This window comes from Saitoella complicata (assembly GCF_001661265.1).
Source record: "Saitoella complicata NRRL Y-17804 unplaced genomic scaffold SAICOscaffold_28, whole genome shotgun sequence".
NCBI lineage: Eukaryota > Fungi > Ascomycota > Saitoellomycetes > Saitoellales > Saitoellaceae > Saitoella > Saitoella complicata.
The window spans coordinates 71,946-88,041 of NW_017567019.1; the positions used below are offsets into that span (position 1 = coordinate 71,946).

Consider the following 16,096-nt stretch of genomic DNA (forward strand, 5'->3'; position numbering starts at 1 on the left):
TCGTCAGTATGCCCAGGCACAGGCAGTGAGCTGTTGTTGGTCGGTCAGCGCGCGACGCAGCAAAACACCATCCACTTGCAACTGACCGCAACGTCAAGCCAAGTCAATTGAGTAATACAAGCGCAATGGACGGCGATATCGAGCTCGCTCCAACCCTCTCAAACATCCACCACGCCCCAACACCCTCCCAATCCTTCTCAGCCCTCTCCGTCCACGAAACCCTCGACCGCCTCCACACCTCCCCAACCCACGGCCTCTCTCCCTCCGATGCTCGCTCCCGTCTGTCCCTCCACGGCCCCAACGAATTCGAAGAAGAAGAAAAAGACCCACTATGGAAGAAGTTTTTAGGTGGCTTCACGGAGCAACCACTCATTTTGCTGTTGATGGCGAGTTCGGGGGTTAGTCTCGTCGTGGGGAATGTCGATGATGCGGTGAGTATCGTCGTTGCAGTGATGATTGTTACGACGGTTGGGTTTGTGCAGGAACAGAGGTCTGAGAAGTCGTTGGAGTCGTTGTCGAAGTTGGTGCCGCATTATGCTCAACTCATTCGGTCCACTGACTCCGAAGGTCTTGCGGGGCCGGCTCCGACGACGGTGTCGGCAAGCACCCTCGTACCGGGTGATTTGGTGACGTTTTCGACGGGTGATAGGATCCCGGCTGATGTGAGGCTATTGGAAGCGGTGCATTTGGAAATCGATGAATCGAACCTTACGGGCGAAAACGAACCCTGCCTAAAATCCACCCCAGAAGTCCGGTCGCACAACCACCATGAAGACCCCAACCACGGCCCCGCAATAACCGAGAGAAAAAACATCGCATTCATGGGGACCCTCGTCCGCAACGGCCATGGCCGGGGCGTCGTCGTCGGCACCGGAAAAGAGACGGAAATTGGTGCGGTGTTTAGCATGATCTCCACAACCCAAAAACCCAAAACCCCCCTCCAAAACAACATGGACGCCCTCGGCTCCCAATTATCCTACCTCTCCTTCCTCCTCATCGGCCTCATCCTCCTCCTCGGTCTCCTTCAAGGCCGCCCCTGGCTCGATATGTTCACTATCGGAGTTTCCCTCGCCGTCGCGGCCATCCCGGAGGGTCTCCCACTCGTGGTTACGGTGACGCTTGCGTTGGGGGTGCTGAGGATGGCGGAGAAGAAGGCGATAGTGAGGAAGTTGGTTAGTGTTGAGACGCTGGGGAGTGTTAATGTTGTTTGTAGTGATAAGACGGGGACGTTGACGGAGAATCATATGACGGTCACTAAACTCTGGACTGTCGATCCTGCCAATCTTTCTCCTGTCCAAGTCAAAGAGGAGAATGGAGCGGCGGCGGGGGTCGCGGTGAAGAATTTGTTGAGGGTGGGGAGTTTGTGCAATAACGCCCACACCGCCGACCTCGGCCACTTTGTCGGCCAAGCAACCGATGTCGCACTCCTCGAAGTCCTCGCAAAATACGGTATGGAAGACCCCCGTTCCCTCGTCAAACGCGTCCACGAAACCCCCTTCAACTCGGAACGAAAATGGATGTCGGTCGCGGTCAAAGCGGGGGATGAGAAGACTGTTACGGTGTGTGTCAAGGGCGCACTCGAGGCGATTTTGGGGAGGAGTGAGGGGTGGATGAACAAAGATGGGAGGATTGAGAAGATTACGGAGCCTGTGAAAAAGCAAATTGTGAGTGTTTCGCATGGGATGGCGGAGGAGGGATTGAGGGTCTTGGCTATGGCTAGTAGGACCTCTAATTCGGAGAGGGCGGCGGATGAGGGTGAGCTTACGGGATTGTGTTTTGCGGGTTTGGTGGGGATGTACGACCCCCCCCGCCGCGACATCGAGCGCTCGATCTCAAAGCTGTTAAAAGGCGGCGTCAAAGTCATCATGATCACCGGCGACTCCGAAACAACAGCCGTATCCATCGCGAAACGCCTCGGCATGCAAATCGGTAGCGACCACGTTAATGAGAAGGGACAACATGAGAGTGTGTTACGGGGTTCCGATATCGAGAAGATGAGTGAGAGAGAGTTGGAGGAGGTGATGGGGCGGGTTGTTGTTTGTGCGCGGACGACGCCGAGGCACAAGATGAAGATTATTCGAGCGCTACAGTCGAGGGGGGATATTGTTGCGATGACGGGGGATGGGGTTAATGATGCCCCCGCGCTCAAACTGGCGAATATTGGGATTAGTATGGGGAAGAGTGGAACGGATGTCGCGAAGGAGGCTGCGGATATGGTGTTGACCGACGACTCCTTCGAAACGATCCTAGGCGCAATCGAGGAAGGAAAAGGAATCTTCTCGAATATCCAGAACTTCATCACGTTTCAGCTGTCGACATCTATCGCGGCACTCTCGTTGGTTGCGTTGGCTACGTTGTTTGGGTTGCCGAATCCGTTGAACGCTATGCAGATTTTGTGGATTAATATTTTGATGGATGGGCCTCCGGCGCAGAGTTTGGGTGTGGAGCCTGTTGATCCGGACGTGATGAATCGGCCGCCGCGAGCGAGGGATGCGCAGATTATTACGAGGAAGTTGATTGGGAGGGTTCTTACGGCGGCGGGGTTGATGGTTGCGGGAACGATGGCGATATATGTGTTGGAGATGACGGATGGACACGTTACTGCGCGCGACACGACGATGACATTCACCTGTTTTGTGTTGTTCGATATGTTTAACGCACTCACATGCCGTTCCCCAACCCGCTCCGTCCGTCAATTCGGACTCACGTCGAACAAAGCATTCAATTTCGCGGTCGTGGCGTCGTTGTTGGGACAACTCGCCGTCGTGTACGTTCCGTTCTTTCAGCGGATTTTCCAGACGGAAGCGTTGGGGTTGAGTGATTTGGGGTTGTTGGTGGTTATTGCGAGTAGCGTGTTGTGGGTTGATGAGATTCGGAAGTGGATGGGGAGGAGGGACGCGGCGATGAGTTCGGGAAATGGGTATAGCGATGAAGTCTGACTTGGTGGTGTTGCGACGGAGCTATAGAAAGAGAAAATGGGGGTTGGGGTTTAGATACGGTAGAGAGGTAGTTAGGATGTACTTTTGCATTGGGGGTGGATTAGACGATGAGCAATTGATGGTGATTAGTGACGTCTGTGAACAAATGAAACTGTAATCCTTCAGTTGATGAGGGCCTATCCACCCGGAGTGTGCCGGCGTGGACACTGATTCAGCGATAGTCATGGACAGTACACGTGTGATCACAGTAAGATTATCATTGGTGTTATTCGATATGCCGAACACAAACAACCCGACCCATCCCATCCCATTCCAAGCAAAGCAATAATAAACTCCGTTTGCCCAAATATAAAACTCCGTCCGACGAACCCAACCCAACCCAAATCGGCATCCCAACAGACAACATGCAAGCCGAGAGGCTCCGTAGAGGTACCAGCCTCGATTCCATTCCAATCAAACAATCCATCACTCCAGCATGAAGAGGACGACAAAGAGTGACGTCGTCGTAGCAGCTCGCCATTGACTGACGTCAATGACTCTACTCCTCCTCCTTCGGACTCCCCTCCCCCCCAACATCCCCAACCCTCCCCACAATCTCCTCCAAAAAATCAAACATCTCCGTCTCCATAACAGCCTGCTTCATATGCCCCACCGTAACCCTCTTCGCACCCCTCTCCCTCGTCTTCGCCGTCGACGCCAAGATGATTTGTTGCATAAAGAGCTCGAGGGCGCGGGAGATGACGATGGGGGTGACTTGAGCGACCTTTCCGACGTCTTCGTCTGCCTGCATTATCTTTTTGATGCGAGCGACTGGGAATTTTGTTTTGTAGGCTTTGGAGGCAGCCATCGTAGCGATGTCGAGGTGGGCAGCGACTCGCTCGGCCTTTTATTTAATCAGCGGCCATCCATCAGGCGCGCGTTGGGTGCTGGCCGAACGCTGGGGCCTAACCCGGTTACGGGGCGTGTAACGTAGACATCACACCACACCCCTCCTCCCTATACGCCGCTGTTTGTTGGATAGGGACGATGGCAAAGACACGACGACGCAGTATGAAAGCAAAGACACCGCAAACTGCGAACGCGCCGACGGATCGGGGGGACAAGGAGGCGTATGTTGTGAAGGCTATCCTCGACGCGAAACTCGTGGGCGGGAAAGTGCACGTCCTCGTTGACTGGGAAGGGTACGGGCCTGATGGAAGGACGTGGGAGCCAGAGGAGGACTTGCTTGGTGCGGAGGACGCGTTGGAGGAGTTTAAGCGGTTGCACCCAGAACTGCTGGGGATGGCCACGGTTGCGGGTGGCGCGACGGGGAAGAGGAAGAAGGGAGAACATGAGGAGGGCGCTGTTGTGCAAAGTAGGGTGGTTGAGGAGGTAACTTCAGGGAGCACGCGACCGTCAAAACGCGCAAAGAAACCCACGGACGCGGTACCCGTACAGACTGAACCACAACTATGGCCTCCACGCGAACGAGCAGCATCGCGTGCACCAACCACTCAACAAGGAGTGCCGGAGTCACAGAGACGACCACGACGAAAGTCCACTGCGCCGCCTTCTATCGCACGCGATCCCTCATCAGCACCAGCACCAGCAGTGCCAGCAGCTGCCGTGATAGAGATCGCATCACAACCGGCATCCTTCCTCCGCCTTTCACAGCCTACACCCCCACCTACAATCCTCCCTCGCTCTCCCCCCGTACAACCCCAACCCCGACCCGCACCCTCCGCACCAGCACTAATCGCCGCCTCGACTCTCGCCTCCGCCTCCGGCTCCAGTACGGACCCGGTACCACTCCTAACCCCTCTCTCCGAATGGGCGGCAAAATACAGTATCGGGATCGCGGCGATGGCGGAGTTGGTTAGTGTGTTGCATATGGGTGGGGTGCGGATTATGGAGCCGGTTGTGCGTGCGAAGGCTTCGGACGCGCCATCGCGGGGATTAGACGAAGTACGAGAGGCACTTGGAACAGGGGATGCGGGTGAAGGGGCACGAGGGGTGGATGAGGAGGGAGTGAATGTTGGACCCGAGGAGGGTTATGGTGACGATGACGACGCAGTGGGCGAACCAGACGACGACAGCGAACCTCCACCCACCGACACTGACGCTATCCCCACCCGCAAAATCGGCAACCTAATCCTCTACCCCGCCACAAGCCGTCCCACCACATCATCCTCCCGCCGCCCTCCTAACCACCCCTCGCGCTCATTCACCCCCCGTGACATATCCCCTGCACCCCCCACCGCTAAGGTAATTCTATTAGAGGGAGATATGTCCAAACGCATGAAAATCTGTCGCTGTAATTATTGTTTATTTGACACGAGGGGTGTTGGGAAAGTTATTGAGGAGGGGGTTTGGGAGGAGCATAGGAAGAGGTCGGAGGGGTATCAGGGGCGATCTTCAGCGCCGTCGGACAATGTTGGGGCGATTGGAGGGCCAGAGAAGTTGATTACGTGTTTTTGTAGGGTTTGTGCGGGGAAGGATGTTGATCAACGGATGTATCAGGAACATTGGGCGGTGACGATGAGAGCTGCGGGACAACAGAGTCCTGAGGTAAGGTTGCCTGGGGTTAGTGAGGTTGAGGGAGTGGGACTCGGAGTCGGAGTCGGAGGTGGGACACAGCCAGTCGACTTGGGCTCTGGCCAGACAGAGACGCCCAATGCAATGTCGAACCCCACCGATGCGACGGTGTCAGGGTCAGCCTCGGCACAAGACCCCCTCCACGAAGAATACCTCATCTTCCGCAAATACTGCCGCAAAATCCACCGCGATATATGTCCCCAAGGCCTCCGCTGGTCAGAAACACCGCCCCAGCTTCGACAAACTGCGATTTATATGGTGTTGGCGGCGTGGGGTGCGGAGGGGTGGAGGAAGATGTGTGTTGATGTGCGGTATGCCGGAAAGATTTTGGGACAGGTGGCGGATAACCGGGCACCGAAGGATAGGGCGGTTGTGAGGGATGGGGGGAGGTTGTATGGGGAGGAACTGGAGGGGGTGGGTGAGGCGGGAGTGGCGAGTGTGGGTGCTGGAGGTGGAAGTAGGGAGGGGCAGCGAGATGCTACCGGTGGAGTGTCGGTTGGGCAACCAGCGCAGCTTTTGGGGACGCCGACGCCTGCGCAGCACAAGGCACGACAGCATCAGCGACAACCGAGTTTGCTTGGCCATGGACCCACTCCAGGGATGGCATCGGCAGGCGCAGGTGGTCCTACGTCGCAGTCGCCTATGTTGCAGCAGCCGCAGCCCCAGGTTGCGACAAACCGACGGCCGTCATCTTCGGAACAACGACAGCAGCAAGGGTCGTCGCAGAACTCCAGTGTACCGCCTCTCAGTCACGGTACTGCTCCTCTTGTTCAGCAATTCCGGCAACAAGAGCATCAGCAACAGCAGCGGCAGCAGGTGAATGGATCGCAGCAACAGTTGCCTCAGAACGGACAGCAGCATCTCCCACAAATGCAACCACCTTTCCAGTATCAGTCTTCGCCGTATGGCATGATGAATTCGAATTCGGGGTCGGGTATGCCGCCTCGGCCGACGTTGCCGGTGCCGCATCCGGCTTCGTTTACGCAGTTTCACGGTGGAAACTCGAGCTCCGCGGGTGCACAGAGTTCTCCAGTACCGACATTACATCTGCCGAACTCGAAAAGTGATCGGTTGGATACGCCGGTTTTGCAGCAGCAGGCTACTGCTCCACGACGGACTGAACAGTCTAGTGCGCAACAGCAGAACCGTATGCAGCAACCTGAGTCTCACGCGACCATCCAGCAAATCCAGACACCTCGATCACAACCTCCCGGCCGAGACACTCCTACAGACAACCATAAACGCGTCCCCTGCCTCTGCACGAAATGCCGCGGCAAACTCGTACACCCCGCAACAGAACGCAGACATCGACAAGCCACGGCAGATATGAGTAAACTGCTAGCGAGTCGGGTGAGATGCTTTTGTGGGGAGTGTAGGAAGATGTCGCTGGGTGGGGTGTTGGTTGAGAGGTTTGTGGAGGTGCAGCATCGGGCTGCTGAGCAACTAGCTGAGCAACGAGGGCAGGTCTCGGAGCAGGATTAGGGAATGAGGGTGGTAGTCAAGCATGGACGTTTTTCTGGGGCGTTAGATTAGGTATGCCGTAGTATAGGTATGTAGTAATAATTATTCATAAGCGCGTATTCCATATCAACTTTCCCACGCCTTCTTACACTCTATATTATCCGGCTTGGTCGAGTAAGAGAGTTCATCACAGTGAAGCTTTCATAAATAAGACTATGGACTTCCTGGCACCACTGAACGATATACTTTATCTGGGGACATTTTTTCACACCGATCGTGATATTACCTTCCCTTATGATTATCTATCCCAAAACTGCAGCTGTCCTCTGCTTCTTCTAATCATAATCTCAAAGCATATCCTCCCCTACACCAAACAAACACTATCAACACACCCATACCCAGCCGCAACCCCCCCCTCCTCACTTTCCACCCCCTTCGTCCTCAACAACCACCCCGCCTCCCGATTAACCCTCAACCCTCCCTCATTCTCCGCCGCATCCCACAACGCAACACCATAAACACCCAACTCACCTACAACCCCTCCCTCCAGCAATTCTCCCCCGCGCACAATGGTGTTTCGTGCTGCGGGAGGCTCAATGAGCTCCATGAGGATGTAGGCATCGAAATGTGCGTCCGAGGGGAGGGAGTTGAGGAATGTGGGGATTTTGGTGCGGTAGATGTTGTTCCCCCCGCCTTCTCGTTGGGGTTTTAGGACGTATTTTTCGGGGTTTTGGAGGGCTAGGTGGCGACCGAGTTTGCCGGGTTGGGAGTGGGCGTCCATGGGGTACAGCGCGGTGAAGGTCCGTCGTAGTCTGGAAATTAGGTTAGAGTAGGAGGATGGGAAGAAGTATTCGAGTTGATTGGGCTCCGCAAGTCGTTGTTGGACTTTTTTGGCGCCGGCGAGGTGGGTGATGAGGGTTGGACACTTGATCGCCATACTCCTCTCCAACATCTCTCGTGCGTCCCATTCGGTTTGGGTGGGAAAATCTGTTGGGGCGTAGCCCGCGCGGAAATATACTGTGCTTACTTCCACGGTCGTACCTGATGGGTGTGGGATGGTGAGAACGGAGGTGGAGGGAGAGATGTGAGCGAGGGAGTGGAGTTCGGCAAGGGTGTGGCGGAGGACTGGGGTAGAGTGGGTTTTGAGGAGGGTGTATTCGAGCCAGCGCTGGTCGAAGGCGTTGCGTTCGCCGGGTTGTACGACGAAGAGGATCACGACGTTATTTTTCTTTTGTTTGCGTTGTTGGGCGAGGTAGGCTTCATGCGCTGCAGCGAGGCCTGCTGCGAGTTCGTCGAGTGCCGGATTCGCCGGCAATGCGTCCATGTTGAGGGCGGGGGATGAAGGGAACGCGCCAATACTGAAGAGATGACGATGGAGATCGGAGACGCGGGTCGAGAGTGCACCGAAGGAGGATGAGACGGTGTTGAACTCGACCTGCTTGATACTCACTTCCTCATCGCCCTCTGCCTGATGCAAGAGGTAATCCGAGCGGAAGAGTCCGAGGGAGAGGGATTGTGCGAAGCCTGAGGCACGGAGTTTGAGGTGCATGGCCCATAGACGCTCCATGAACTCGTCGACGCCTTTTAGGGACTCCATCACCTCGCCCAACCATTTCTCGTCCCTACTCACACGGACGTACAACTCGTTGTACATTTCCTGGACATCTCTGGCTTCCATCCACGCTTCCCGCGGGAATAGGGACGGGAAGAGGGTCACGGGTGCCGCGGTCGCGAGGGTGTTGGAGGGGTTTGTGGGCGCGAGGGAATCGGCGGGACGAACAACGAGGCCGTGAGCGAGGGCGTAGTCGGTCAGGGAGGAGTGGAGGTACTGTTTCTGGGCCTCGGTGAGGGAGGGGGGGTAGGCCATGCTGTACGATCTGGATCAATGGATCAACGGGGACTGACTTGGTGGTGAGTTTGGTCTGGCAGTACCCGCCGCCCTGGCTAAAACTTTAATCCAGCGTACGCTCGGCGGTAGGAACTTTATCGTCCTCGAGACTTGAAGATTTTTTAAGTTGATCCGTTGATCTACAACCTTCATGGACACTCGAACACTCGGTATCCTCGGCGGCGGTCAGCTGGGCCGTATGCTCGTTGAATCCGCCCACAGACTCAACATCAAAACCCTCCTCCTCGACGCTCCCGGCGCTCCCGCAAAGCAAATCAACGCCCTCCATGACCACATCGACGGTTCCTTCAAAGACGCCGCAAAGATCAAGGAGCTTTCCCAGCGCTGCGACGTCATCACTACCGAGATCGAGCACGTCGATGCAGCTCCGTTGGCGGAACTCGAGAAGCAGGGATTCGAGGTTTGGCCGTCGAGTGCTACGATTATCACGATTCAGGATAAGTACGTCCAGCACAAACACCTCGCCGAACACGACCTTCCTCTGCCATACTTCATTCCGATCGACACCCCAACCACCGAGGCTCTCGAGAAGACTGGCGCAGAGCTCGGATACCCTTACATGCTCAAATCCCGTACCATGGCCTACGACGGTCGCGGAAACTACGCGGTCAAGTCCTCCACCGATATTCCTGCCGCTCTGGAAGCATTGGGCGACAAACCCCTCTACGCGGAAAAATGGTGCGAATTCACCCGCGAGTTGGCGGTGATGGTGGTTCGTGGTAAGGATGGTCAGGTGGCTTCATACCCCGCCGTCGAGACCGTACAGGAAAACTCAATTTGTAAATACGTTTACGCTCCTGCACGGAACCTCTCCTCCGAGCTCCAATCCGCTGCGCAAAAGTTGGCACGTGAGGCGATTGCTTGTCTCCCTACCGGCGCTGTCGGTATTTTCGGAGTCGAGATGTTTGAGCTGCCGGGTGGTAAGCTTCTCTTGAATGAGATCGCGCCCCGTCCTCACAATTCCGGTCACTACACCCTCTCCGCCTGCGAAATCTCTCAATTCGAGGCGCATATTCGGGCTGTTATGGGGTTGCCACTTCCAGAGACGATTGGAGAGATGAAGGTGCAGCATTGTGTCATGTACAACCTCCTCGGTGAGGAAACGATCGATGTAGCGAAGAACTCACTCAGCGTCGAGGGCGCCTCAGTCTACCTCTACGGCAAAGCAGAGATGAAAAAGGGCAGAAAGATGGGCCATATCAACATCGTCGGCTCAACCCCCGCCGAAGTCGACGAGCGTCTCGCGCGTGTACTCGGAAAGAAGGAGCCAAAGCGCACCCCCGTGGTCGGAATCATCATGGGCTCAGACTCGGATTTACCCACGATGCGCCCCGCCGCCGAGTTCCTCACAAAATTCGATATCCCGTTCGAGTTGACGATCGTTTCTGCCCACCGGACTCCGGAGCGTATGTTCACCTACGCACAAACCGCCTCCGCCCGTGGTCTCCAAGTCATCATCGCCGGCGCAGGCGGGGCTGCGCATCTCCCCGGTATGGTAGCCGCACTGACCCCACTTCCCGTCATCGGTGTCCCCGTCCGTGGGTCTGTTCTCGATGGTGTGGATAGTTTGCATAGTATCGTACAGATGCCGAGGGGTATTCCGGTTGCTACTGTGGCGATTGGGAATAGTACTAATGCGGGGTTGTTGGCGGTTAGGATGGTTGGGATGGGAGATTTGAGGGTTAGGGAGAAGATGGAGGGGTTTATGAGGGCGCAGAGGGAGGAGGTTGAGGGGAAGATTGAGGTGCTTGAGAAAGTTGGGTGGGAGGAGTATGGGTTGAAGAAGTGAGATGATAGAATGGTGTGATGGTAGGGAAGATTTGCTCTAGAGTAGGTTTTTATGGGTAATTGATCATACGTTTTGCATTGAAATTTGTCCGCTCATGAACTGATAGTTTGGCGAGGTGAGCTTGCAAGGACGAAATTGCCGAAAGTAGGCAACACACCTGAACGACGACGCAACTTCGCTTGTGAACGGGCATATTTATGATTATAGCCATCCTATGCAAAGCTCTCCTCTCCTGCTCCACCCTCCTTCAGATCCAGTACTTCAACCGTACCGCTTCCCTTCGTATCCAGTCTAATCATCTCATTCAAATCCTTCAACAACCCCGGCTCAATAAGCCCAACCCACTCCCACTCCTCCCCAACCTCCTCGTCCTCCTTCTCCGCACCCTGCATCTCCGCCATCTTCGGCCTAATCTTCTTCGCATCTTTCCCATCTGCGACGATTCGGACACGCATACGTGCACGCTTGATATCGAGACCACCTTTCGTTGCTAGAGCAGAGATCGCGGCGGACATTTGCGCTTTGACGGGTCTGGTTGGGTGGAGTGAGAATCCGGATGCTTTTATCGCTTTTTCGAGCATGGAGGGGGGGTAGGGTCTCGATGTTCGTGGGTCGATACATGATTCTGAGAGGAGGTGTACGAGGTTTTGGACGCCTGCTTCTTGGTTCGCCGAGCGTTCTTTGTCACCGACTTGCATTTCTCCCTTCTTCAAGATTTCTGCCACGCACTCCTCCACATTCTCCGTCTTGAAGCACTTTTTGAGGTCTTCGGATGAGGCGACTTGGCCTTTCGATACGTTCATGAAGACATTGCTGATTTGGAGGACTTCATCTAGGTTCTTTTCAGTGCCGGAGCGGTATTCTTGAACTTTGTTTTTATAGCAGGCGATCTCGAATCTCTTGCCGCCTTTTCGGAGGCGGACGATAGAGACGTTCGTAAGCTTGATTTGGCCGGAGGGTTGGAAGATGCCCATGATCTTTTGGAGGTAATTGTCGTCGTGCTGGTCTGATCGACTTAGAAGATCTCGGCCTGCTGTTGACGTGTGGCGGTGCACGGCGTGTAACGTAGACACCACTTCTGCCACCTCTTCGAAATGCCTGTTACGTGTGACGCGAACGATTTCGCCTATATCAAAGCTTCGACACTCTCTTCCAATGGCCGGCAATTCACCGACGAGTTTGGGCGTACGCTGTCCTTGAGGGGCTTGAATGTCGGTGGAGACACAAAACTGCCCTCTTCCGTTTCGTCTGATGGGAAGTTATCGTTCGTTGGGCGTCCGTTTCCGTTGGAGGAGGCGAGGCAGAGGTTGGAGCAGATGAAAGCGTGGGGGGTGGGGATGTTACGGTGGTTGGTCACCTGGGAAGCTCTGGAGCACCGAGCGCCTGGTATCTATGATGATGACTACGTCAGTTACCTCATTGCCGTTTTGAAGATCGCTAAGAATTTGGGACTTCTTGTTTTCATTGACATTCATCAGGATGTGTGGAGTCGGCATTCGGGCGGTTCGGGCGCTCCGGAGTGGACGTTTGAGTTGGCTGGGTTGGACGTGACGAAACTGAGGGAGACGCATGCGGCTAGTTTGTTGTCGGAGGAGGAGAAGGGGGAGTTGGGGGCGGACGCGGGGCCGAGCGGACGGTTGTGGCCGACAAATTATTCGAAGTTTGCAGTGGGGACGATGTTCACGCTGTTCTTTGCCGGGTCGACATTTGCGCCGTCTTTTGAGCATCCGAAGTTCCCAGGAGAGAACATCCAGGATATCTTGCAAAAGTACTATATTGCTGCGTTGTCGCATCTTGCACGCAGGTTGAAGAAGGCGAAGTTGACAAATGTTGTTGGATGGGATTTGATGAACGAACCGCATCATGGATGGATTGGGCTGAAGGATTTGAGGAGGTATAATGAGGATAAGGAGTTGCATCTTGGAGCTATGCCCACTGCCGTTGAGGGGATGTATCTCGCTGCTGGTATTCCCATGTCCGTTCCATATTATGAACGGAGCTGGCCACACCCGACTCGTAAGACAGGAACGAGGCTGATGAACAAGGAGGGTGTCTCGGTATGGAAGGAGGAGCGGAAGGATATCTGGAGAGCAGAGGGAGTGTGGGATGTTAACGGTACCGGTACCCCAAGTTTGCTGAAGCCTACATACTTCACCAAAGATCCTCGCAACCGCGCCGAAATCGACTTTAGGCGTGACTTCTATGCTCCGTTTGTTCAAAAGCTTACTATAGAGCTGCGCTCGATCTTGGGGCTAGATACCTGGATCTTCCTCGAGCCCGTCCCGAACGAGTCTCCCAAGTGGATCATGCCAAACGATGGGTTGGGGAAGGTCTGTTATGCACCTCATTGGTACGACCTTCGCGTACTTTTCGAAAAGGAGTTCTCACCAAAGGTCTCCTTTAATGTACAAGCGTTGTCAAACGGTTCCCGGAATTTATTGGCACATACCTATCTCGGCCTGAACGGCCTTCTGAAGAACTACACCACACAGTTCAAGACTTTCGTGGATGACTTACGACACTTCCCTATCAACACTCCAGTCCTAATAGGCGAGACAGGTGTCCCGTTTGACCAGAATGACCGACATGGGTACAAGACAGGCGACTGGACCTTGCCTAGTCAACAGCTTGAGGCGATGCTGGGCGCCATGGAGAAGAATTTAATCTTGAATTATACGTTGTGGACGTACTCCGCCGGGAATAACGGACCGGAGACAGCTGGTGATAAATGGAATCTAGAGGATTTGAGTTTGATCTCACAGCATTCTTCCGTCAAGGATTTGAATGGAGGAGCGCACGAAGGAATCTACGACAACTTGAGAGTGACCGACGTCTTCATTCGTCCTTACGCACCTAAGGTCGCTGGAGAAGTGAAGGAAATGATCTGGGATCCGAAGAAGAAACTGTTCAAGCTGGTATTCATGCCAAACGTAGTGAAGGACGAGGAAGACTACGGCCGAAGAATCACGGAAATCTTCATCCCTCGTATCCACTTCCCCAAGGGATTGAAACTGATAGAGCGAGCTGGCAAGGAAAAGAAGATTGTCCTCGAGCCGAAGATCAAGTACGGTGATATCACGGAAGACCAGACTGTCTACTATATGCATGAAGTTGGACAAGACCTGGTGACGCTGGAGTTCAGCGATCCAGAGCATGAGGTGGAGGAAAAGAGCGCGGTGTCGTGGACTTTGATCTTGACATTGATGTTGCCTCTTTTGGTTCTGCTTTTGGCATTGGGGTCTAGGAAAGGATACTTAGAATAGTCGGTACATGCGTAGATGTGTTCAAGTGCACACGTCCAGACCCTCACGGTGGGTCGTTCAGACATGCACAGAAGAAGCCCTGAAAGAAGATAGAAATACACCAGATTGTTCCGAAGACTTTCAGATCAGAAGGTAATTCTCACGACTTGTTTCGTCCGTGATGACTTACCCTCATTAACACGTCGCGTCGAACCAGTTGACGCGTAATTTATGGAGGCGACCGAGACGGCAGCACGTAGACTCACCCACCAACACCCTATAGCATACAGATATGGCCGACTCACTATCCGTCGGTGCTCTCAGAGCGATTTATGATGATACTCCCGAATCAGCAAATCACCAGACCCCTCTCCTCCAGGTCCTCCAGGTCAAGGAGCTCAACTCCTCCGGCCCCACTGCACCAAAACGCTTCCGTCTCGTCCTCTCCGACTCGGTCAACTTTGTCCAATCCATGGCTGCTACTCAACTGAATGACCAAGTTGCTGCTATCCAGCGAGGAATGTTCGTCAGGCTGAACCAGTTCACCTGCAACACCATGAAGGACCGCAAGATCTTCATTGTCTTGGGATTGGAGATTGTGGTGGAGCTCGGCATTCAGGAGAAGATCGGAAATCCGCAACCTCTCAATGAGACGGCTGCACAGCCTGCTGCTCCTCAACAACCCCCGACCTCCAATGCTACGACCTTTTACGGCAATAAGCCAGCACAGCCGCAAGCTGCTCCCCGCCGTCCTCCGGCCTACAACAACATTCCTCAAGGCCAACCCCCGAACGGACCTATCTACCCTATCGAGGGTCTTTCTCCTTACCAGAACAAGTGGACGATTCGAGCTCGTGTTGCGCACAAGTCCGAGATCAAGCACTACCACAACCAGCGTGGTGAAGGCAAGCTCTTCTCCTGTACTTTCCTCGACGAAACGGGTGAGATCCGTGCTACGGGCTTCAACGACGCAGTGGATCAACTCTATGAGTTGTTGCAGGAGGGAAGTGTGTATATGGTAAGCAAGTGCAGGGTGAATATTGCCAAGAAGCAATTCTCCAATGTGAACAACGAGTATGAGCTTACCTTCGAGCGTGACACCGAGGTTGTCAAATGCGATGATGCAGATGCTATTGTACCACAACTTCGTTTCTCTTTCGTCGAGTTGGGAAGATTACAGGAGGTTGAGAAGGACTCCGTCTGCGACGTTATTGGCATCGTCAAGGACATCGGAGACGTGTCGGAGATGACCTCCAAGACTACCAACAAGCCTTTCTCCAAGCGTGAAATCACCCTGGTCGATGCCTCAAATTACTCCGTCCGCGTCACGCTCTGGGGTAACACCGCTGCAACCTTCAACGCTCCTCTCGAGTCCGTTCTCGCTTTCAAGGGGGTCAAGGTCTCTGACTTTGGTGGAAGAAGTTTGAGTATGAACGGTCCCGCCACAATGAACCTTAACCCCGACATCCCCGAAGCCCACCAACTCAAGGGCTGGTACGACTCTCAAGGCCGCACCATCTCCTTCTCCTCCCACGCCAATTCATCCTCCCTCGGTGCCGCCACCGGCCGCTCCAAGGACCCTCTCAAGACTCTCGCACAAATTAAGGATGAGAACATCGGTATGGGCGAGGTTCCCGAGTACTTCTCCGCCAAAGCCACTATTGTCTTCATCAAGCAAGAAAACGTCTCTTACCCTGCTTGTCAGTCTCCAGACTGTAACAAGAAGGTCCTCGAGGATACCGAAGGCCAATGGCGATGCGAGAAGTGCGACAAGTCCTGGCCTGCACCACAGTGGAGATACATTATGACCCTGTCCGTCAACGACCACACCGGCCAAGCCTGGTTCTCAACCTTCGACGACGTTGGCCATCAGATCCTTGGTGTCACTGCTACGGACCTGCACAACATGAAAGAGGAGGACGAGATCCGCGCTGGCGAGGTTTTCTCGGAGGCGAACTGTAGGACGTGGATCTTTAGGTGTAGGGCGAAGCAGGATAACTTTGGTGGACAGGTGAGGATGAGGTACAGTGTTATGAATGCTACGCCGGTTGATTATCGTGCTGGTGCGAAGGAGTTGATGGATGTTATCAAGTCTTACGGTGCCTAGATAGTGGGGGTGTAACGTTATTAGTATTTGGTTGAGAAAACCGTATTACAATTCCGTGTCACCAGTCAAACTACA

At 54.4% G+C, this 16,096-nt stretch overlaps 9 protein-coding genes across 9 annotated transcripts; 6 read left to right on the forward strand and 3 right to left on the reverse strand.

Moving 5' to 3' along the window:
- Positions 1-125: 125 nt before the first annotated feature.
- On the forward strand, positions 126-2,939 carry SAICODRAFT_62067 (calcium-transporting ATPase 1; the record flags this gene model as incomplete). The annotated part of the gene is made up of 1 exon (XM_019169887.1): positions 126-2,939. One exon carries the CDS (start codon positions 126-128, stop codon positions 2,937-2,939), a length of 2,814 nt encoding a protein of 937 aa, XP_019021221.1.
- Positions 2,940-3,171: 232 nt separating this feature from the next.
- On the reverse strand, positions 3,172-3,786 carry SAICODRAFT_21858 (DNA polymerase epsilon subunit C; the record flags this gene model as incomplete). The annotated part of the gene is made up of 1 exon (XM_019166481.1): positions 3,172-3,786. One exon carries the CDS (start codon positions 3,784-3,786, stop codon positions 3,478-3,480), a length of 309 nt encoding a protein of 102 aa, XP_019021222.1. The 3' UTR covers positions 3,172-3,477.
- A 139-nt stretch (positions 3,787-3,925) lies between these two features.
- SAICODRAFT_32086 (uncharacterized protein) lies at positions 3,926-5,076 on the forward strand. Its single transcript, XM_019168109.1, has one exon. It carries the CDS (start codon positions 4,391-4,393, stop codon positions 4,796-4,798), a length of 408 nt encoding a protein of 135 aa, XP_019021223.1. The 5' UTR covers positions 3,926-4,390; the 3' UTR covers positions 4,799-5,076.
- Positions 5,077-6,056: 980 nt separating this feature from the next.
- SAICODRAFT_32087 (uncharacterized protein) lies at positions 6,057-7,015 on the forward strand. Its single transcript, XM_019168110.1, has one exon. It carries the CDS (start codon positions 6,114-6,116, stop codon positions 6,993-6,995), a length of 882 nt encoding a protein of 293 aa, XP_019021224.1. The 5' UTR covers positions 6,057-6,113; the 3' UTR covers positions 6,996-7,015.
- A 323-nt stretch (positions 7,016-7,338) lies between these two features.
- SAICODRAFT_21860 (glutathione synthase) lies at positions 7,339-8,888 on the reverse strand (the record flags this gene model as incomplete). Its single annotated transcript, XM_019166482.1, has 1 exon — positions 7,339-8,888. The coding sequence occupies exon 1, from the start codon at positions 8,839-8,841 to the stop codon at positions 7,339-7,341; it is 1,503 nt and encodes a 500-aa protein (XP_019021225.1). The 5' UTR covers positions 8,842-8,888.
- Positions 8,889-8,961: 73 nt separating this feature from the next.
- Positions 8,962-10,752, forward strand: SAICODRAFT_97593 (phosphoribosylaminoimidazole carboxylase). The gene has a single exon (XM_019172116.1). The coding sequence runs from the start codon at positions 9,014-9,016 to the stop codon at positions 10,670-10,672; it is 1,659 nt and encodes a 552-aa protein (XP_019021226.1). The 5' UTR covers positions 8,962-9,013; the 3' UTR covers positions 10,673-10,752.
- Positions 10,753-10,884: 132 nt separating this feature from the next.
- SAICODRAFT_73640 (Shwachman-Bodian-diamond syndrome protein) lies at positions 10,885-11,698 on the reverse strand (the record flags this gene model as incomplete). Its single annotated transcript, XM_019170877.1, has 1 exon — positions 10,885-11,698. The coding sequence occupies exon 1, from the start codon at positions 11,644-11,646 to the stop codon at positions 10,885-10,887; it is 762 nt and encodes a 253-aa protein (XP_019021227.1). The 5' UTR covers positions 11,647-11,698.
- A 54-nt stretch (positions 11,699-11,752) lies between these two features.
- SAICODRAFT_32089 (glycoside hydrolase) lies at positions 11,753-14,025 on the forward strand. The gene has a single exon (XM_019168111.1). The coding sequence runs from the start codon at positions 11,767-11,769 to the stop codon at positions 13,933-13,935; it is 2,169 nt and encodes a 722-aa protein (XP_019021228.1). The 5' UTR covers positions 11,753-11,766; the 3' UTR covers positions 13,936-14,025.
- SAICODRAFT_177019 (replication factor-A protein) lies at positions 13,986-16,092 on the forward strand. Its single transcript, XM_019165849.1, has 2 exons — positions 13,986-14,067; positions 14,132-16,092. Exon 2 carries the CDS (start codon positions 14,207-14,209, stop codon positions 16,019-16,021), a length of 1,815 nt encoding a protein of 604 aa, XP_019021229.1. The 5' UTR covers positions 13,986-14,067; positions 14,132-14,206; the 3' UTR covers positions 16,022-16,092.
- Positions 16,093-16,096: the final 4 nt, after the last annotated feature.

Coding starts and splice junctions, on each gene's coding strand:
- SAICODRAFT_32087 (XM_019168110.1), top strand. CDS start 6,114: ATGGCATCGGCAGGCGCAGGTGGTCCTACGTCGCAGTCGCCTATGTTG.
- SAICODRAFT_32086 (XM_019168109.1), top strand. CDS start 4,391: ATGGCCTCCACGCGAACGAGCAGCATCGCGTGCACCAACCACTCAACA.
- SAICODRAFT_177019 (XM_019165849.1), top strand. CDS start 14,207: ATGGCCGACTCACTATCCGTCGGTGCTCTCAGAGCGATTTATGATGAT.
- SAICODRAFT_32089 (XM_019168111.1), top strand. CDS start 11,767: ATGCCTGTTACGTGTGACGCGAACGATTTCGCCTATATCAAAGCTTCG.
- SAICODRAFT_97593 (XM_019172116.1), top strand. CDS start 9,014: ATGGACACTCGAACACTCGGTATCCTCGGCGGCGGTCAGCTGGGCCGT.